We start from the raw sequence: 22,109 nt of genomic DNA, 5'->3' as shown, positions 1-22,109 counted from the left end.
CTGAGTACGAGTATTTTACCACCTTTGTGTCAAAGGACAAATGTGTTGCTCCCTGGAGGAAGCTGACAGAAAAATTAAGTCATTTTTGACTTAATTTTGTAATATCCACCATATTAAATGATATCAACGTTAAAAAACAAAAGGAGGGGTGGGTATAGCTCAGTGGTAGAGCATAGCTTAGCATGCATGAAGTCCTGGGTTCAATTCTCAGTACCTCCGTTAAAAAACAAACAAACAAGGCTGATTCTGACCTTCCAGGATCCTTTTGAGAGACAGTGGGGCAGACAGAGGCAATAAAGAGGAGAATGTTACACGTCACATTATTTACAATATTTACAAATCACAATATTTACACAGAACCAAATTGTCTGGTTAAAATATTCTCGTTGAGAATCCCCAATAGAGGAAAGAAAGGAGAAGCTGATTTTAACTGGAACTCCAAATGTTCAAATGCTTTTAAATTCACGTATTTGCCAAACCTTGACTTGACACATTGGAGGACGACACGTGAACATTAACGATGAGCCCTGCCGGCCACTCATCTGGATGCGGGGACACAGAATCGGGCCCCATCTACTCTCCCAGAGGCATCTCACGGCTGGAAAAAGCGTTTCCCTTACTGCTGCAGCCTCAGTTTCTAAGTGAACTCAAACACGTGTATACTCGAACTTGCCCCAAAGAGAACAAAGTACCTGCACTGAAATAAAGCAACTGCCCTCTTTTCTTGGGTCACCCTCGCACAGCGGCAGGTCTGAGTCCTTATCTAGCCTTGGGAGGGAGGCGGAAGTGACAAGGAACGGTGCTAAGTCCTAGCCAGGATATTCCCTGAGATTTCCTACAAAAGAACTAGACTTTTTGAGGCATCTGAGAACTCAGTTGAAGAGGCAGCTATGCGATGGTGATGGTTAACTTGCTGTGACCTTGACTGGGCTAAGGGATGCCCAGACAGACGGTAAAACATGAATTCTGGGTGTGTGAGAGTATTTCCAGAAGAGACTATTGGCACTTGAATTGGTAGACTGAGTCAAGATCACCCTCATCAACGCAGGTGGGCTTTATCCAAAACGTGGGGGGGGCGGGACCAAACAAAAGGACAAAGGGAGATTTTGTTCTCTTTACTTGAGCTGAAAAATCTGTCTTCTCCTCCCCTTGGACGTTGGTGCTGCTGGTTCTCAGGCCTTTGGGCTAAGTTGGACTAAATTAAACTCTAGGCTTTCCTGAGTCTCCAGCTTGCAGATGGCAGATGGTGGGACTTCTCGGCTCCACAGTTACGTGAGCCAGTTCCCATAATAAACCTCCTCATGGATCTGGATCTCTACATACTACTGGTTCTCTTTCTCTGGAGAACTAACCCAGCAACTTCAGTCAAAGGAGCACAGACATGCAGCTTTCTCCAAGTCATCTCAGGTAAGCGGCAGAGGCAGAAGGCTTGTAATCTTAAATATAACAGAAGACAAGCTTTAAGAGTTAGGAAACAGAGCCGAATTCCAACCCTGCAACAAATTACTTATTTGTTTCTGATAGAAACAGAACGCTTAGTACGTAAACAGACAAGGGAAAACGGGTTAAGTCTGCTTCCTTGAAAAAAAAACTAAAAGCATTGAAAAACTAAAAGCGTTGAGTTAGTCGGAGAATTCCACTCTGTAATATTGTGGTGGTGCACAGCTACCCTAGGAAAATGCCTTATATTGTGATGTACCTAAACAATTTTAAAAATTAACTGTAACAAATCTACTCAAAATATAGCCTACACCAGACACTAAAGCAACATTATAAATTTTAAAATGTTGTATGTCAATAATACCTCAATAGAATTTTTTAATTAAAAAAATAAACGTAACCAGAGCAAAACTGCAGCAACGCCTGCTCCTGCTCCTTAAACAACCTGCTGACCAGAGGAAAACAGCGCTCAAGGATGGAGTGGAACACGCTAGAAAGATGAGGTCCGCATCTGACCTAGTGGGGCTGCCACACACCCTCCCAACTCAATCCATTTTCCTTAAAATGTCTTGATTCGCCTTGACAAAGGAAGAGCATTTGTTTCAGGAAAAAGAAAACTTCATCCAGGGAAGATGACCTTTCCTAAGCAGTCAGCCCCTTTGCAAACAATCTCTTCTGATCAGCTTTCAGCCGTGCAAATATACAGCTCAATGGATAATTTGCAGTTTGAAGTGCAAATGGAAGTAGACAGATGCTTTTTTGATCCAATTTATCCCTTTCCATAATATTGGAAAAAAAGATGTAACATTTTGGAAGCAAGGGGGAGCCCAGTAGAAGCAACTATCCTGTTACGTCTTACATAGGCCTCTAATTTCAAGTGGTTACCCTGAATGTAGGTGTCATCACTTGCATGGAGTGTGTTTCAAAGATTCTGGCACTGGCTGGTGTTGAGAGCAGTTTCCAGCTCTGAGTTCATATAGATGGTTTAGGAGATCCCTTAACTCTAATTCTTCTCCTTGGAAGGTTTTAAAAGAACTTTTAAATTATCCATGGAAAAGTGTAGAGAGAATCTTACAGCACATTTCTCTCTCTGTGTGAAATTATAGTAAACGGTCTCTATATGCATTTTAGAATACACACACCAAGTTCCAAAATATATCTTGCTTCCTAGTTATAAAATCAATAGTCATGTAAGAATGATCGATTGAAATGCAAGGTTTTCTTAATTTCTTACTCCCTATAGGCTTGCAACTTCATAACCACTTCAAGGCCTCAACATTCATTCCAATGTTATAAAAAAAAATTATGATTTCCAAATGTGAATAACCAAGTCCAAGATTTTGTGCTATACACTGTTCCTAAATTTAAAGTGATCGTGCTGTTCAATCCTTAAGAGCAGAAACCATAAAGGCAAAAAAGAAAATGCATATAAATGTAAGAACTTTTAAAACAAGCTTCCCTTAGTTTTCACTGCCAAAGGGATACAGCTTAAAATATCTCAAATGAGTGATCCCTTTTATAATTCAATCATGGAAATGTAATTTATTCAAAAGAATATTTATACAAAAGAATATCTAAATGCTTCAAAATACTAAATGCTTCAAAAATTAACATGTTTATAGAAGGCCTTCTTTTGCAGTCATGAAACCTCATATGGTAGGCACATTCACCATCACCTCTTTACCCCAGAACTTTCCACAGGAGAGGCCATTTTAAGACAGAACTGGAACTAATAAAACAAAAAAGGGAAAAAATTCAGCATAGTATTTGTGTTAAAAATTAATGTAAAGAAGCCAGAAAGAGAAAGAAAAATACCATATGATGTCATTTATATGTGGAACCTAAAAAAAAAAAAAAAAAGAAAAAGACGAACTTATTTACAAAACTGAAACAGACTCACATAGAAAACAACTTCTGGTTACCAGGGGGAGAAGGGGGTAGGAAGGGATAAATTGGGAATTCAAGGTGTGCAGATACTAATGTATGTAAGATGAACAAGTTCATACTGTATAGCACAGGGAAATACATTCAACATCTTGTAGTAACTTTTGGTGAAGAAGAACATGAAAATGAATGTATGTGTGTTTATGTATGACTGAAGCATTATGCTGTACACCAGAAAATTGACATAACATTGTAAACTGTATTTCAATTAAAAAATACAAATGTACCCCCAAAATTGTATAAACCATTTAAGAATCTATAATAAAAAATTAATTTAATAATCTATAATAAAAAATTAATGTAAAGAAAACTTGCTATGATCTTTTCCACAAAACTTTTAGAAAAAACCCACATTATTCTGATACAACTATATGAAAACACTTCAAATTAGTTTAGCATTTGATGTTAAATAGGGAATTCTGTATTCTTTGCAATTGGCTGAAAATTTACATACTTGCAATTTACAAAACAAAGGAAACAGAACAGTTGATGAGTCATGGGAAGTTCCATCCCAAAGAAGCAGACTGAGTTTAAAACAAAAAAAGGTGGTGGTGGGGAGCGGAGAAGGTGTTGACTAGAAAACTGTTCCCATTCTAAAACAGCTAGATGTGTCATCTCACTTCCCAACCCATCAGTGACCCCCAAACTGAACGTCCACTAACCAGGGCTTTAATCGGGCAATCAAGATGGTGTCCTTTCAGACCGGCTGGAGATGGTTTTTTCACAAGGCCTCTTCACAAGGCCTCTGTGAGCACCCCCCAAGGATCACAGTACACCATCTCATTATAGCCCGGGAGGAGAGTGCGTTGACTTCCAACCTAACTTTACATTCTGCTTCCACTCTTCTGAGTCAGTTACAGGAAGTCAGCATCAGTAATAAAGACAAGGTGAACCCAGACTACACACATAAAATAAGACATTTATTATGCTAAAGAACAGGTTTTATTTTTCATTTCCCCAAAACACTAAAATAGTACACGGCATAGTGATTTAGCACACAATAGAAACTGATATATGCAATCAATCATTCCGAAAATGGTTAGGTCTTCCTTTGGGACTCCTTAAAAACTTATGCCCTTAAGTACCTTTTATCAAAGTTATGAACACACAACAAAAGGACTTATCTCAGAAAAATCCTAGGGTAAGAGATACCTCAACTCCTAGAAACGGGAGACCTCCTGTATGGGAAATACTTGATTTGCCTGTAACTGAGCACACAGGTAGTCTCAAGCTCATTTTTACTTTGTGTAACAGTCCCAGGGTTCCTAACTTGAGAAAAGGCGATCTAAAGGTAAGGTTAATATTGCAACTTTCACCGTAGGGCCTCCATTTAAATTGCATTTCAAGTGGAAGGAAAGAGATGTGAGAAAAGAAATCAAATTTTGCCGACCAAAATTATTCTACAAAATGCAGAAGTGGTAACAGCTTACCATCAACTCAGCCTGGCTTAGAGCAAGTACACAGGGGTTGATTTTACAAGCATCTGCTTCCATGAGCTGGTCAGAGACAGTCTGGAGAGGCAGCATCTGGGACAGTAGCCCTTTAGAATGGGTGCTGAAGGTATATTCAAAACTTTCCATTAAATCTTTAGGTTCTAGTCTGATATTTATATAGGATCTAGTAATATTCTCCTTGAAACAGTTTCCCAATCTTGAATGCCTTCCAAGCACAATTTAAAACTCAAAACTCAAAAATTTACTTCTGTTATCAACCAGCTTTCCATGAGTTTAAATTCCACTTACTTTAAGTCTGTCTGGTCCTACAAACCAAAGCAGGAGCTTCATGGCTGCACCATTTGCATCCAGACTTAATGCAAAAGAAATCATTCTAGGACAACTTTTAAAATTAGTCTATTTTTATTGTTCTGCCTGTACCTTAACTATGGCACAACATGTCTGCTAATTCAAAAGCTTGTCAAGCCAGTGATGCCAGTGTTACCTGCAGATCATCAGAGGTACTTTTCATACGTGAAAGCACTTTCTTGTATTCTACTGTTTGCTCTGAAAACACGGGCTTTGAATGGCCAGGGAAAACACATTTTGTCTCATCATTCAAGACTATCTGGGGATGGGCGTGCAGCAGCAGAGACAGGACGGAACGCAGGCAAGATGGCTCCAATTCAGAGTCTAGCCTCTCCAGAAAAGCGCCTGGCAGTTCATCCTCAGAAATCCCCATTTCTGACCGCTTCTGATAGCACGCTGGTCCTGAATCCCAAGGTGCTCCTTTGTGGTCCCGCCCTCTGTGGCTGTTGGTGGCCCTGGGCCCTCCTCCCAGCCAGTCCCTCCCCTGAGCTTCCCTGCCACCACAGAGCACCCCAGCAAAATGCTCTTCTGCAGAAGCAAAGGGCAGATCCACAGTCTTGCTCTGAGCAGCTGCTGCAGCTAGATTTCTTCGTACTGATTCTTGCAAAAGTGGAAGTGTGCTGTTACCATCGTGAAGCAAGAGGCTGACCTCACTCAGACCATTTTTCATTTCCGATGATAACTCCTCATTGTGTGAATTTCCATTTACATCAACTGCAGGCTTATTCATCCAGGAAGTTACATCCGATGGGCAAGGGCTCTCCTTCCACTTTCTCTTCAGTCCATACAACAGCTGGTCTGCATTGTCGCCCGCTCCCTTCTCTTGTGTGAGGTAGGCGGTCAGAGTCCCTCTTCTATCCCTCATGCTGTGTGTTCTCTGATGCCCTGAGCCCAAGGACACGCCTGTCAGTCCACGGGAAGCCTTCAATGGATCTCAATATGCACCTGGAAAACATCGTCAAGTTAAAGTGTTATAATGAAGATAGGGTCTTAAGAGAGTCCACGCACACCAGGTACTTCCCAACAAATACGAAGACTTCTTTAACAGTTTCCAGCACCAAGGAGTCCTACGTTTTGATAGAAAACAGGTTACCAACCTACCAATCAGAAATCATAACAAAAAGGAAAATACTTTACTAATGCAGTGTTTCCTAAAAATGCTTTAAAATAATAAAGACGTGCATTCTGAGGCTCTGCACTTTTCATGACAACACAGTTAGTTATTTGTGCAGGTTTAAGAAAAATCTGTCTTCCCTTTAACCAGGATAAACTGGATGACTCAACTAGGCACCCAAGGCCTTGCTGGAAGTGTCCTACTTGAGAATGATTCTCAGTGACTCAGGCAGGAGGAATCACTTTAAAGGAATCAAGGGCGAATTTCCTCATGGATCTGATACCCACAAAGCCCTCCCAGGAAAACCAGCCTGGAGGGCTCCTGGCATCCAAGGTTCCAGCCTCAGAGTGGGACAGAAGATCAGGGCTTATTAGGGATCTCAGCAAATTCTGGAGCCTCCATAAGAGAACAACTCACCCAAATTTCTTTGTACTGGATGTAAAAACGTGGCCGAGAAAGCTGCTTGGGCTTAGCTCCCCACTCTCAGACTAGCAAATAGAGGCTTTGAAAAGCTCAATCTGAGAGTCCACAAGAAAACTTCTGGACAGACGCTGATCTGCAACCTCACCAGCTGTTCAAGAGTAAACTGGCCCATCCGCTCAGCACTCCTGCCGCACCTGCAACCTACTGAGATCAGCCTTTTTTCTGTGACCAAGAATAATCTTTCTGTGACATTATGCTCCAAATGGGAAGATAGCAGGATAAACTGTGAAAGGCTTTGAGATGGACAAAAACCCAACATTCTTCGGTGAGCTGTCCAGCACATCCTTTGTGTTTCCCGATTCTGCAGGCTCCACACCTTTGTCTTTGCTATTTCACAAGTCTAGGTTGTAGAAAACTTAAGAGGAAGGCAAGTGATTTCCTGTCCAAAGATACGGAAATTAATTTTGTTCAGAGGAATACAACTGATTACTGCCCTGTGGATACTGACCAGTTTTTTATCTGTACGTAAATTCACTTTAGCCTTCCTAATCACATGTGTTTTGTCTAAATTCTCCTTCAAACTGATGACTTTAAAAAGTCTCTGACACCTGTTCCTTTGGAAAAAAAAAAAAAGCACACCCGAGAACATCGATGAACGGAAATTTTAAAAATACATAAATTGTACTCAGCAACTTTTCTAAGAGGCTAGCCTAAGGAACGGTACTCTAACTAATATGCAGTAACTCTTTTTGTAGGAGGAGGATGGAAATAAGAATATGGGTAAAAGACAGCAGACAGCTCATCTCCCACGGTAAGACAAACACAAAGTCAAAAACTGAAAAGTCAAGAAGCAACAATCCAAGTGCGCAATTTCGAAACAGAGAAGTAAACACAAGAGGACCAGCCGTAGCTGCAAGTGGTTGGCTAGATGGAGAAACGGGAGGCAGGAAACTGCTGTTTTTCTTACCGAATTTTGTGGAACCAGGAAGACTCATCAGGTTATATGACTGCATAAGCCTAAGTTTTTTAAAATTTAAAGAGAGTACACTGGGAAGAAAATAAAGCAAATAAGTATTATTGGAGGCTGAAGAGAAAGCAAAGAGGGCTAAGGGATGGGGCCGTGGAGCCAACCAGGGGCCGACAGTGTGAGGCAAGGAGCTTGGACTTCACTCGGCAGGTGACGGAGAGCCACTGAGCAATTTTTAGCCTGGAAATGATGGCTAGATTTGCATTTTTTTAGATTAATTCCTCTGGCTGCAGTATGGTGGCTTGACTGGAAAGGAATCACACTAAACACACCAATCGGAAGGCTATTCCGATAGTGCAGGGAGAACAAGAAGTCAGCCTGTGAGAGTGAAGAGCAGGGAGAAACTGAAGTATCTTCTTAAAGCTGGTGACTGACTAGATGGAGAAAAGGCTGAGATGCCCCGTAGGTCTCCTCCCTTTCAATTCTCGGTAACTTGAAGGCATTATTAACTGAAGCCAGGGAGGAGCAGCAGGTCTGGAGGGAGGTTAAGGCACTCGGACTGGACATGGAGAGTCTGCCAGCGGGGCTCTGGCAAGCAAATGGATTAGTAGTCTTTAGCTCGAGAGAGATGTCAGAGCTGGTCACCTGGATTCAGAAGTCACTGGCTTTTGGGAGGCAGATAAAACGATGGCCCTGGTATAACATGTCAAGAAAGAAGACAAAGATGGCAAGGTACAGAAGGCCAGGTTCCCCAAGATTTAAAGATTAGATGGGCGAGGAGCTCACCAGAGCTACCAAGGAGGAAGATTCAAAGCACCTCAGGAAAATTCAGGGTCGTAGATGCCAACTGCATTGAGTGCTTCAAAAGGAGGGTGGTTAGGTATGTTTCTTGCACAACTAAGTTAGCTACAAGTAAACTCTGAAGAACTCTTCATACAGTCAGTGGTCATTAAAATGGGGTGACCCCACCTCAAGGAGTGTGGGAAAAAATACCAGAACATCTTTGCCTAGTTCATTTTTATCTTGTCCCACTTTTAACATTTCCTGTTTTGTAATATATGCCATATTTTGGTAGAGCAAAATGCATAGTCTATAAACAAGTGTATATATATACATGTATATGTCCGTGGAGCATGCGTGAAACTTTTTATCTGTACAAGTGTGACCATTACTCTATATAAACCACTGACACAAATATATTTGAGCAGTATAAAGCAATATGCAAACATAAGGTGCAATTTTTTTTAAATTGAGGTATAACTGACATATTTTAGAGTTTCAGGTATACAACACAGTGATTCAATTTTTGTACCTGTTGCAAAATGATCACCACAGTTACATCAACATCCATTACCCAGAAATTGAAATAAACGCTTTCAAAGTTCACCAAGTCAAATCTAATTAACATCTCTTGACAATTCTCTCAAACTAACTTTCCAAAGCATATTATTTTAAACCTTACACCTATTTTACTGATCTGAAATGTACTAGGAATGAACATTTTCCTAAAATGGAAGTATTTGTAAATATATTTCACATACATATCAGAACAGGATTTCTTAAAAATAGTTCTTAAGAAAAACAGGTCACTTAATATGGGCCAATTCTCAGGAAAATCAGTTTATAACCACTTTTATTATGTCCTTGTCCAAGGACTTAGCACCATTCAGAAACATAAAGTATTGCCAGAATTGTGTTAAAATATTTTAAATAAGATATCATTAATGTAACCACACGTTCAATAATAATAATCATGTATTTAATAATGAGAGAATAAATTATATACTAAAGATCTTCTAGTTCTTTGGTAAATTCAGTAATAAACTATGTATTTAATTCTCTTGACAAACATACTTCAGGAGGCTGGTGAAATATTTTGGCTATGAGCCCTCAACTAAGTTGACTCTTCTGATATTAGACTGTTACACACATAACTTATATTTTGAGAGCCAGAAATAACCTTCAAATAATTTCTAAACATGCAGTCATTTGGGAACTATGTTTTGTGGTTTATTCTCATTATAGAGTACCAAATGAAGTATGCATAATTATACAATTAACTGGCCTTGGCCGCAGCTCTCTCATCATCTCCCACCCCTCAGCCCCCATATTAAGTCTACAAAGTAATAAGCATAAATTATGGCAAATCAACTTATCCAACAAAAATGAGATCCCCCCCCTCACCCTGCCCCAACCTAAGGAGGGAAGTCTATTTTGCAGTTCAAGAGAGTATGACTTAGGAAAAATCAAGTGCAGGACTGGGCGTAAATTCCCAAACTTACTCCCTACTGCCAGAGCGGGTGATGTGTGCAGGGAAATGAGGTTGTCTGGGCAAGTCCCCGATCCTGGGCAGACAGGAGTCCTCGCCAGCTGGGGGCGGCTTACCCGCCTGCTGCATGACAATAGCCTGACCCAGTTAGGCAGCTGCTGCCCTCTTGGACTGCAGTCACCTTACCTTCCCCAACCTGAGCTATTCATGGCCTCAGGGACGTGATGGTCTGGATACCACTGCTCTGGAAACTAAAAATATCCTGGCCTCTATGCTGCTGAAAGCCAGCTGGCAAGGCTCTATTCCCAAAGGGGGCCGGGGTAGGGGTGACACAGCTAAACGAGCAGAGGCTGCCCAGCCAGGGTGGATGATGATGGGCTTGGAGTGGGGTCCTGCCTGTGATGACCCACAAACGTGCTCCAAGGACACCTGGCTTCCCCGCTTTTTTTTTTTTTAAAGTATAGTTGATTTATACTATCATATTAACTTCAGGTGTACAGCATAGTGATTCGGTACCTTTACGGATTACAATGCATTAAAAGCTACTACAAGACAATGGCTCTAATTCCTTGTGCTGTACAATATATCCTTGTTGCTTATCTACTTTATACACAGCAGTTTGCATCTGGCAATCCCATAGCCCTAATTTGCACCCTCTTTGGGACCGCTAGTCTGTTTCTGTTCTGCACATACACTCATCTGTATTATTTCTTAGCTTCCACACAGAAGTGGCAGCACACATTCACAGGTTTCAGATGTGAACATCACTGGACCTTAACCATCGCTGAGCTCACGGCTAAAACAATGAGACTGAGGAGGCGGCTGAAAAAAATTCCTCAGGTTGCTACACAGCTTAGAGGGTGAGAAATAGGCAAGACTCAGTCACCTCTGCATTGAACTGAGTCATAACCACAGGAAACACACCAAACGCACGAAGTTCCCGTTGCCAACCACTCGGTGCGCCCACATCACACCCGCGCTCTAAGCCAGCTGTGCACCTCTGGCAGGCCACCACCCTGATCCCTCCCTCGGCTCACTGACAGGTGAGGAGGGCGGGCCTAGCTAGGCTGTATCCTCTTTCCTTGGGATGCTGTGAGGACTCAGTGTGTGGCCGCACCTGCTGTGTTCTCTGACCAGCGTCCCAGAGCATCCAACAAACAGCTCATTATCATGATCATCAAGAGTGTTTTAGGGAACCAGTGACAAAACGCTGCTGAGGGGTTGGTAACAAAGAGAACAGAGAAGTGACCACTGGTTGGCAACACAGAATGGCCTAAACACAGACCAGCACCTCTTGGGGATGAGGGACAGAGGCCGAGGCCTGGAAGTGGATGGGAGCACCCAGGGGCACCATGGCACTGCCAGAGGAAGCGCACAGGGCAACAAGCTCAGGGGAGGGCATGTTGGCGGTAACTCTAAAACTACTACAAATGAGTATAACCTTTCCTCTGGGATTCTACACCTATGATTTTTGGCTGCAGATTCAGTCAGCATGTGTTCACTGAGCACCCACCCTAAGCCAGGCACTGATCTAGGCGCTGGTATCAGGACCAAGCAGACAAAAAGGGCTCTGTCTTCTTGAAGCTCACTTTCCAGTGAACATCCGTACAAGAATAGAGATATCATATACACAAGGGTTTTCAGGGCAGTTCTGTTTGAAGAGAGGTCGGTTTGGATCAATATCATACACCCTTACACCAGGATAAACTGACGCTTTACATTTAAAAGTAAAACATGACGTAATAGCACCAGAATAAATTACAGGTGAATTCCTTATACCCTTAGAGTTGGGAAGGCCTTTCTAACCATGACAAAACCCAGAAGTCAGAAAAGATTGTTAAATCTGATTACATAAAAGTAAACTTCAGTATGGCCAAAAACAAAAAAAAAAGCTCACCATTAGTAAAAATTACACTAACTGGAAAAAAGTTTCAACTCTTAGCACAGACTCTTACCTAACAGATACAAAGCTCCAAGAAACCCACCAACAACCCATGTGAAAAATGGGCGAAGAACATGGATAGTTCACCAAAAAAGAGATGCAAATAGCCTCTCTCTCACACTACCTCGCCCTTTAAGGCAGGCAAGCCTGTTGGCTCAAACAGCAAAACACACCCACAAAGCAACCACCTCCCATCGCCTCCCCCGCTGCCACTGGACCACCAGCGCTTCTCCCCTGTTGCTCTAAGGGTGTCCCTGCTCCCACTCACCACTCTTACAGTCAAGTAAGAGTGACCTTGTTGAAATGGTTAAATGCAGAGTTACCATGTGACACAGCAATTTCAGTCCTAGGTATACAACCAAGAGAAATGAAAGCGTATGTCCACACAAAACCTATACAGGCACACCTCGCTTTACTGTGTTTCACAGATAATTATGCTTTTTACAGACTGAAGGTTTATGGCAACCCTGAGTTGAGCAAGAATATTAGTGCCATTTTTCCAACAGCATTTGCTCACTTCTTGCTTCTGTGTCACATTTTGGTAATTCTTGCAATAGTTCACTTTTTCATTATTATTACATTTAGTATGGTGACCTGTGATCAGTGATCTTTGATGTTACTATTCCAAAAATAATTATGACTCACTGGAGGCTCAGATAATGATTAGTATTTTTTAGGAATAAGGCATTTTTAAATTAAGGCACGTACATTTCTTAGACATAATGCTATTGCACACTTAGGAGACTACAGTACAACATAAGTATAACTTTCATATGCACTGGGAAACGAAAAATTTGTTGACTCCCTTCGCTGCGACACCCGTCTTATTGCTGTGGTCTGGAACCAAACCCACAGAACCTTAGGTGTGCCTGTCTGTGGATGTGCGTAGCATTACTCAGAACAGCCAAAAAGTAAGAACAACCCAAATGTCCGAATGATGGACATAAAAGAAGAGACTAAGGAAATTACAGATGGGAAGAGACTAAGGCATGGCAACTAAATGCATTCTGGCGTCCCAGGACAGAAAAAATACATTGGTGGAAAAAACTGGTGAAATCCAAATCGTATTGTACCAATGTTAATTTCTTAGCTTTGATAATTACACCCTGGTCAGGTAAGATGTTAACATTAGAGGAAGTTGGGTGAAGGGTCTATGGGAACTCTCTACACTATTTTTGCAACCTTTCTGTAAGTCAAATTACTTCAAAGTAAAAACTGAGCAACAAACCAAAAAGTGATCCATTCTCACTGGGATTTATTTAAAATACTCCAGTGTTGGGTGATTAGATGGACGCTGAGCAGGAGTGGGGGGGTGGATAAAACAAGATTAGCAAAGAGTTAATCCTTATGAAAAAGGAGTGATGGATACATGGGGTTCATCATACTACAGTTGGCCCTCCACATCCAAGAGTTCCCCATCTGAGGATTCAACTAAGAGGGAATCGAAATATTTGGGAACAAAATTTCCAGAAAGTTCCAAAAAGCAAAACTTGAATTTGCTGCATACTGGCAACTATTTACATAGCACTTACATTGTATTTACATAGCATTTACATGTGTTAGGTATTTAAAGTAACCTAGTGATGATTTAAAGTACAAGGGAGGAAGTGCGCAAGTTACATGCAAACACGACACAATTTTATATAAGGGGCTTGAGCATCCATGGATTTTGATATCTGTGGGGGTCCTGGAACCAACCCCTTGTGGATACCAAGGGACAACTGTACTCTATTTTTGTGTATATTTGAATACTCAAATAATAAAAGTTTTTTTAAAAATGATCCTTTATAAAAGCCAATCAGATGAGGGCACATCTCACTGAAATATTTCCCATTTCACTCAGAGTAAGCCAAAGTCTTTAAAAATGTACAAACCACTAGCCCCTGTCCTCTCCCCTCCCCCAATTTGTTATTGTGATCATATAAAAACAAAATTAAGACTAGGCACTTAGTGTATGTATGTTTCTATGTGACTGAAGTATTGTGCTGTACACCAAGAATTGACACATTATAAACTGACTGTACTTCAATAAAAATACATTAAAAAAAAAAAAGACTAGGCACTTAGAAACTTTTATGGCAACTTAACATTGCCACAACATTCAAGAGCATGATCACTTTTCTAGTACTTTTTAAAAAATGGCAGTAACATATACATAAAATTTACCATCCATCACCACCACCCATCTCCAGAACTTTTTCATCATCCCAAACTGAAACTGTATCTCCATTAAACAGTCCCTGGCAACCACCTTCTACATTCTGTCTCAATGAATAATGTCCTCAAAATATATCCGAGTTGTAGAAGGTATCAGAACTTTATTCCTTTCCAAAGCTGAATATTCCACTGTATGTGTATTCTGTTTACCCTGGTCTGCTGATGGACCCTTGGGTTGTGTCTACCTTTTGGCTATTGTCAGTATCAGTATGGACATTGGAATACGAGTGCCCGAGTCCCTGTTTTCAAATCTCTGGGATATATACCAAATTGGAATTGCTAAATCATATCATGATTCTACGATTCTATGCTTAACTTTTTGCAGATCTGTCAAATGGGTTTCTATAGCAGCTGCACCATTTAACATTCTCACCAACAGTGCACAAGGGTTCTAATTCTTCCACATCCATGCCATTTCCCTGCCTCCCCATAACAGGAATCCTAATGGGTGTGAAGTGGTAACTCACTGTGGTTTTGATTTGCAGTTTCCTAACTTTCCCCGCTAGCACTGTATTTTACTGCCTCCCTGGCTGAGAAGGGGTGTCCTTGGGCAGTGAGCTGGGTAAGGGGAATGTTTCTCAACCTGTGTAGCTGGGCTCAGATTTGGAGCTGGAGTGGTTCGTGGAGGATCTTGGAGACTGAGCCTGGCTTGAGGGTCCCTGGGTCTGGTTGGGGATTCTATGAGAAATAAGTGGTCACTCATCCTTCAGGCCTGAGTGTCCCTGGAGTGGGACAGAGAGAGCTGGGAGGGGCTGTGAGAGTCTCAGGGAGAGATGACCAGGTGGGTGTGAAAGCCCAGAGGCAGGGGGAACCTCTGTCTGCATCCTGCAGGACTGGTATGGCGTGGGCATGGAGCCTGGTCACCAGGGCCCCTCCTCCTCTGGTCATCCTATGGGGCCAGGAGGTTCTTATGTGTCTCAGGTCCTCACCATAGTTGGTGGCTTAGCTGCCCACAAACATGTTCCAAATGCCCATCCTTTCAGGGTTTACTGGTCATTTCTGTATCTTCTTTGGAGAAATGTCTATTCAAGTCCTTTGCCAATTTTTGGACTGGATTTTTTGTTGTCGTTGAGCTGTAAGAGTTCTTTATATATTTTGGATATTAATCCTTGTCAGATAATATGGTTTGCAAATACAGTTGGCCCTTGAACAACTCAGGTTAGGGGCATCAACCTTCTGAGCAGCTGAAAATCTGAGTATAACTTTATAGTTAGCCCTCCCTAGACATGGTTCCTCCATCTCTGTGGTTTCACACCTGAGGATTCAACCAACCACAGATCATGTAATATTAGTATTAACACTGAGAAAAAAAATCTGCGCACTTCAAACCCCTGTTCTTCAAGGGTCAACCATACTTCCTCCCATTCTGTGAGTTGCCTTTTTCACTCTTGATAGTGTCCTCTAATGCACAAAAGTCTAATATTCACAAAGTCCAATTGATCTTTTTCTTTTGTTGCCCGTTCTTTTGGCAAGAAATCACTGCCAAATCCAGTATCATGAAGATGTCCTCCTACGTTCTCTTGTAAAAGTTTCATAGTTTTGGTTCTTACGTTTAAAAGCAACTAATTTTCACTGGATCTTACAAACCTATTGGGAGGTACTATGGTCTGAATGTCTGTAACCCCCCCAAAATTCATATGCTGAAACCCTAGCCTCCAAAGATGATGGTTTTAGGAAGCGAATGAAACTATATTTTTAAGAAAGAGACCCCACAGAGATCCCCAGCCCCTTCTGCCACGTGAGGACACGGCAAGAAGACACCAGCTGTGAACCAGGAGGGCCCTCGTTAGAGCCTGACCGTGCTACTGCCTTGATCTGGGACTTCTCAGCCCACAGAACTGGGAGAAATAATGTCTGTTGTTTCTAAGCCATCTAGACTGTCTCCACAGATCATTCAAGGAGTGATGCCCAGGGTGTCTCTTGAGTTGGTGCTGTTCCTTGGTCCTAGAATGCTTCTCCCCCATCTAGGTATTGACAAGCATACTTATGAAAAAAAATTTTTAATGGGATAATACCACTTAGATGGTTTTTAAGCTTTTTTTTTTTTCACTTTACACACGTTGGGTATCTTTTAACATTAGTACATTGAGACCTAACTCATACACTTTAGTATCTACTCGAACCATTATATTGAAAATTATTTGTAAGACTTTAAAAACTTGAGTCAAAGATACAGGTGTTCACTGTACTATTTTTTCAAATTTTATATAGGTTTAAAATTTTTCAAAACCTATTTCAACCTACTTATAAAGTTTGAAATGTTTTAAAAAGTTTATGAAAACCCATGATTAATGCATTCCCCTGAAAATCAGGGATTCCATTGTATTTTTTTCCCCTACATGTTTAGAATTTCCCATCTCAAAGTATATAGCTGTTCAATATCCCAGAAGCCAGACTTTTTTTTCTGTTTTCAGAATAAACTCCAAAGTTTAACTGAGCTCATGCTTTTGACTTTGCCTCTTAAGTTTTTTCAGAGCTTCTAAGCCTTTATGAATAGTCTATAAACTCCTCCAACTTTCTTCCAGGAGTTTGATGTAGATCAAGCAACAAAATAAAACTCACTTCAAACAACAGCCGACCCTGGGAACAGGGTCTTGTGGTCTTTACTACTTTTTGAAATTGTCTGGACAAAAGATCATTTCAACTGGTCAAAGCCAACATCCTTTCAAAGTCTATATGACAGCACGTGAGCCTCTCAGGCCCAATCTCCTGCTGCCTCCTTCCTCACTGACCAGCCTCCCACTGTTCTGGGACACACTGGGCTGGTACCAGCTGCAAGGCTTCTCTACATGAAACCACTCTTCCAACCCAGACATCTCCTTGGCTAAAGGCCTCATCTCCTCCAAGTTTTGCCAATCAATGACGCCCACTCTGACTGCTCTTTTCAGAATAGCACCCAGCTTTCTGAGCCCTCCCTGCATTGCCGAACTTTTTACCTGATTGGATGAAATGAATATAAATTTTCAAGTGATGAGTGAACATTAAGACATACGGAGCTATGGATTTACAAAGTCATTCAGAGATAGGAGACTAGGAAAGAACAGTTAGAAACAAAACAGGGAGAGGGGCCGCAGTGGGGAAGTCAAGAAAGGTTCTTGGCCTGGTCAGCACAGGGTGGTGTGGCTGGCGGCACAGAAAGCCAAGGACACAGCCTGGTTTGACAACTATCCTCCATCTTCACGATGCCATCTTCTCTAACTGTTCTTTTTTAGGCCCTCTCTTTTAATAGTTATAAGAATCTAGGTGACCTAGGGCTAAGATACTTGATTCTTTGTTGTTGTAGGCATAACTTGCTCAATTACAGCAGGTACTCAGTACAAGTTTTTATTTTCCTTTTACTACACATAGTATTTGGTATTCTTTTTTTTTAACTGCCTTGTATTTCAGATTATATAAAAATAAGATGCTAATGGCTCTAGGAGATTAAGGCTTGACTGCATTTTTTAAAATCATAACCCTTCTCAGTTTACAAAGCCCTTTTGCATCTATTTTCTCATTTAGTCACCTTTCAAACTGAGAAGGAGGTATCAACCTCCCTAAAATGCCTGGCTACCCTAAGGACAAATGATTTGGGAGTCTTGAGTAAACATCTGGAAAACAGAATCCTTTATTCCTTATTACTCACAAAACAGACTCCAAGAGAGGATGGAACAGAGTGTTCGGAGTAAGCAGGTGCCGATGGGTCGGGCTGTCCCCTCACTCTGATTCTACTCCCTGCTGCACATCCCTTTACCAGAGGCCAGGATAATTACACCTTCAAATCAGGTACATTAGTGATTTTCCACCAATGAACAGAAACTCTCAACCTGCAGGGACATTTAAAGTAGCAGATGTAAATATCACAGTAAAGAGACACCCTTCCTCCCACTCCATCCCTCTCAGCATGTGACATGGCTGCTGCTGCCCTTGATCCAAGCCCAAGATCAAACCTAAAATCCTTACGCGGTTCTTTGACAGCCCTCCCTGCAAGATGCTTGACAACCACCTTGTCTGTGTCCCCTCACCCCCCCAATCACCCCTGAACTGATCAAAGAAGCCCGTACTCTACCGCCAGAGCCTTTAGCTCCTACGATTCTCTCAAGTTGTGCTGTACTTGGACAATTACTTGACATCAAGTCCACCAAGTCACCGGTTACAGGCTTGGGGCTCGTGTATCCAGTGCTCCCACCATTCTTATCATAGAGTCAATTTCCTGTCTCCAAAATGCCCTTACCCTCAATCATTACAGAGCAAATTCCTTGTTATGAAATTTGTATTTGAATAACCTTTGCAGAGATAACCTTACTGCCTTACAAACAACTGAGAGATCTGGAAACCCTAATCATCATCATAGGAAAGGAGCCCTTCACTCCTCACTGATATGAAACAAACAAGTCTTCAGCACTCTTGCAGTGAAGTGAGCAAGTGATCAATCACAAAAGACCTTTCTGAAATGAGAACCCAGGAATGAGAACGTACCAGCATTCAGAAGCCAAGAAACAGCAGTCAAGGTGGAAAGAACAGCAAGTGCAAATGCCCAGGGGCAGGAAGGAGCTCAGTGCACACAAACAGTAGACAGGACAATGTGAGAAATAACAAGCAAGGAGCAAGCCAGGCAAGAGGTTAGAAAGGTGGACAGAAGTCAGATGTGCAGGATAAAAACATGCGAACTGCACTCCATATATAATGGGAAGCAGTTTTGTTTTTGGCTCTTGTGAGAAACAACATGATCTGATTTCTATTTTTAAAAGACTTCTCTAACAGCCCTGTGGAGAATAGGTGGAAACTACTCCAATAGTCCAGGTAAGTGATCATAACAGCTTGGACTAGAGAAGTGGTCTTAATTAGGTTAAGTGGACACATGAGAAAGGTGATTTTTTTTTAATAGTATAAAACTGGGTATTTTCAACATCATGTACTAGATTTTTCTCTTATAGTCATTTTTATGATTTTATAGATGACTGCAAATTATAAATTTTAACTCTATAACAGACATTTTCAAAGTAGAAACTGGGGGTCAAATATGGCCTGCAGACATATTTTGTTTTGCCAACAAAGTTTACTTTTGTTGATTTGACATTTAAAAATGAGGATTTCCAATTTCTCATGGAAATCACTAGATCTGGCAAACAACAGTCAGGTAGCAGTAAGTGGTTAGAGCACAGGCCTAACCACTGGTCTACCCCGATCCCCACTCCCAGTACCCTTTACTCATTGATACCACCTACTGGAAAAGACATCACCGTTTTCTACTCCTTTAGTCTGGTACCACTTAAGGATGCCACAGCCCTTGTTCACAGAACAGTATCTCAATTTGGACCTTGAAATAGAGGGGCATTTTACCATAACTCACCTTAACACAATGTTGATCAACAGCTGGTTTTTAAGTTTTATGTGGCCTGCCATCACCAGTGAGAGGCACCCAAAACCTGACGGTCCAGGCATCTGAACAATTATATTCTAATACAACCAAATCGGGGGAAAAAAGGAAAACACCTGCTGGGTCTCAATACTGCATGATTCAACCGCTCAGGTTTCCTCATTTTGCACACCAAGGAAGCAACACAAGTACTGTCAAGACTGTAAGCTCTCAGAGGGCAGGAACTTGTCCATCCATCATAGAGCCTGCGCCCAGCACATAACAAGCACTCTGTAATGTATAAGTGGAATCCAAGGGGCACTTAGCCATCTATGACACACTCGGAAAGTAGTAATTCTCAATCTGACGACTATCCATTACAGTAGAAAAAGGCGTCTGGAATTTGAGGGATGTAGAAATGTCAGTAATTTACAGCCAAGTTGTTCTCCAAGGCGCTTGGCGGGTGGGGTACTATTTCACACCTGAATTGTTTCGGACCTCTGGACCTTTGCCCCTCTACTTCTTCCACCTCGTTTTCCCTCATCTTCACCCCCACTCCTTTCATTCCCCGGCCAGGATAAATAAGAAACATCTATCAGAACACTGGTTAATGTTAATTAACCTAAGTTTCAAGGGTAATTTTCTTCAAAGTTTTGTAAAGTTTAGGGACTAGAAAAGTCAACCACGAACCCTACTTACCCCCAACCAGGCTCAACAACTTTTAATTTTCTGGGCAAAATTTCCTCTTCAGGGCGAGGGCCTTTCGAGCCGGTGGCAGCACCCACCAGCCTCGCCCCGGAACCCACGCCCCAGCTGTAGGCCCACACCGGAGGCAAGCCCCTCCACGCCCCCTACCCCGCCTCGTCTGCGGAACAGGGTAACAATAGCCTCAGAGGATTCTTCTCCCGTGGGGTTGCGGGAGAAACGCAGGGCGTCTGGCATACATTCAGCATCCAGCTTGGCAGCAACTTCACCGTCCTGGGCGAGGTGGGCCGGGCGTTCAGAGAGGGTCAGAGGAGAGGGGCCGGGCGGGCGCGGCTCACCCACCTGCAGGCGGACGTTGAGCATCATGGAAGCCACGATGTAGAGGTAGGGGAAGTTGATGCGCAACCGCCAGGCCAGGTCGAAGAAGATAAGCAGCGTGCGGGTCAGCCCCTTGCAGAAGACCCCATAGGAGCGGGCGGCGGCCGAGCGCGAGAGCCGGACAGCCAGGCCCGACAGAGCCGCCGCCATATAGACCGGCGCCCGCCGCGCACCGACCGGCTGCGGACTCCGGCCGCCCGGCGCTCCGAAGCCCGCCCGCCCTCTCGGCGCCGCGACGCCCCCGGGCCTCCGCCCCGGCCGCTGGCCCGCGCTGAGGGAGCGAAGGCGGCGGCGGCGAGGCCGGCGGGCGGGCGGGCGGGCCGCGGGGAAGGGAGTCCGCGCGTCACGCTAGAGGAAGCGCCTCCGCTAGCCGCCGCCTAGCCCCAAGCCCGGCCGCACGACCTGACGTCACAATGCCCGCGCCGCGCTTGCGTGCCCGGGCCTCGCCCCCCGGCCCCGACCAGGCTCCGCCCCCAGTCACCTTCCCAGGTGAGATGCGCATGCGTGGACTAGGTGGCGCGGAGAGGCCGGGTGATGCGCTGTCTCCGTCTGCCCCCTAATGGTAAGCGAGAAGATAAAAACAGGGAGAAGGTGAAAGGTGGGTTTTCGTTGGAGGGTCGAGCAATAACGCAAAAGTACTTAATGCTGCTAAACTTTAAAATTATTAGAATAGCAAATTTTGTGTTTTGTGTGACTTACCACAATTAAAAAAGAAACAAAGGGAAGCGCCTTGGGGCCAACAGGCAGAACTTTCTCCTCATGTGGATTAGTGTCGACTTACATATAGTGTAATCTTTTAATAATTATATTAATTAAAGCCTCTGATATAAAAAGTAAAAATATTGAAACTTCCAAAACGTCTATTGTTCTGGGGTTTTGAGGGGATTTTTTAAACTTTATTTATTTATGTATTTTACAATACCATTATTTGAATTAAAGTATAGTTGATGTACAATATATTATGTTTGAGGGGATTTTTTTTTGATAGTGATTTTTTACATTCTTACTTAAGCATATAGATTTTCATTAAAGGTTTGCGTGGCGTTAAGATAGACACCTCGTTTCTCGTTTCAGATAAAGTATTTCATGTTATTACTTATGCCTACCCAAGACAAAGTTTGGAAATGTGGTACAGGTGGAAAATTTTTTAATTGGTTAAATGAAAAGCAAGTCTTAAGTCCTTTAAAAGAGAGACAGTAGAAAGGAACAGGGTAAGAATGGATTTAAATGTATTTAAACTTTAAAACCCTTTGCCTCAAAATGGATTTGTGATACTCATTTTAAAAATTCTCTATCCTGAAATGAATTCATATTCACAATCTTTTTTAAAAAATCTTCATTTTATCTGCCTATAATGCAAAGGGGAAGAGTATAAACTACATAAAACATTTCTAGTATTGTTATTATGACTATGATTTATTTAGTGTTACCATTTTTCTTTATATGTCTACTGTATAAAAAGAATTGTACTTTTTTTAAACAAGATTTTTATTAGTGAAGTAAAAAAAAAGTAGTGAAAGATATTACACTCCTGAGAATTGGGAGCAGGCCAATCCAAGAGAGGAAAAAT

General features: G+C 42.3%; 2 protein-coding genes across 2 annotated transcripts; both read right to left on the bottom strand.

Moving 5' to 3' along the window:
• Positions 1-4,283: 4,283 nt before the first annotated feature.
• Positions 4,284-6,051, bottom strand: FAM220A (family with sequence similarity 220 member A). The gene is given in 1 exon segment (XM_074345669.1): positions 4,284-6,051. A coding segment is annotated over 1 exon segment (792 nt). The 3' UTR covers positions 4,284-5,259.
• On the bottom strand, positions 4,284-20,822 carry SMIM10L3 (small integral membrane protein 10 like 3). The gene is made up of 2 exons (XM_010965764.3): positions 20,504-20,822; positions 4,284-6,131 (listed from the first exon to the last, which is right to left on the bottom strand). Exons 1-2 carry the CDS (start codon positions 20,687-20,689, stop codon positions 6,111-6,113), a joined length of 207 nt encoding a protein of 68 aa, XP_010964066.2. The 5' UTR covers positions 20,690-20,822; the 3' UTR covers positions 4,284-6,110.
• Positions 20,823-22,109: the final 1,287 nt, after the last annotated feature.

This window comes from Camelus bactrianus, chromosome 18 (assembly GCF_048773025.1).
Source record: "Camelus bactrianus isolate YW-2024 breed Bactrian camel chromosome 18, ASM4877302v1, whole genome shotgun sequence".
Taxonomy (NCBI): Eukaryota; Metazoa; Chordata; class Mammalia; order Artiodactyla; family Camelidae; genus Camelus; species Camelus bactrianus.
This window is presented reverse-complemented; position numbering and strand designations above follow the sequence as displayed.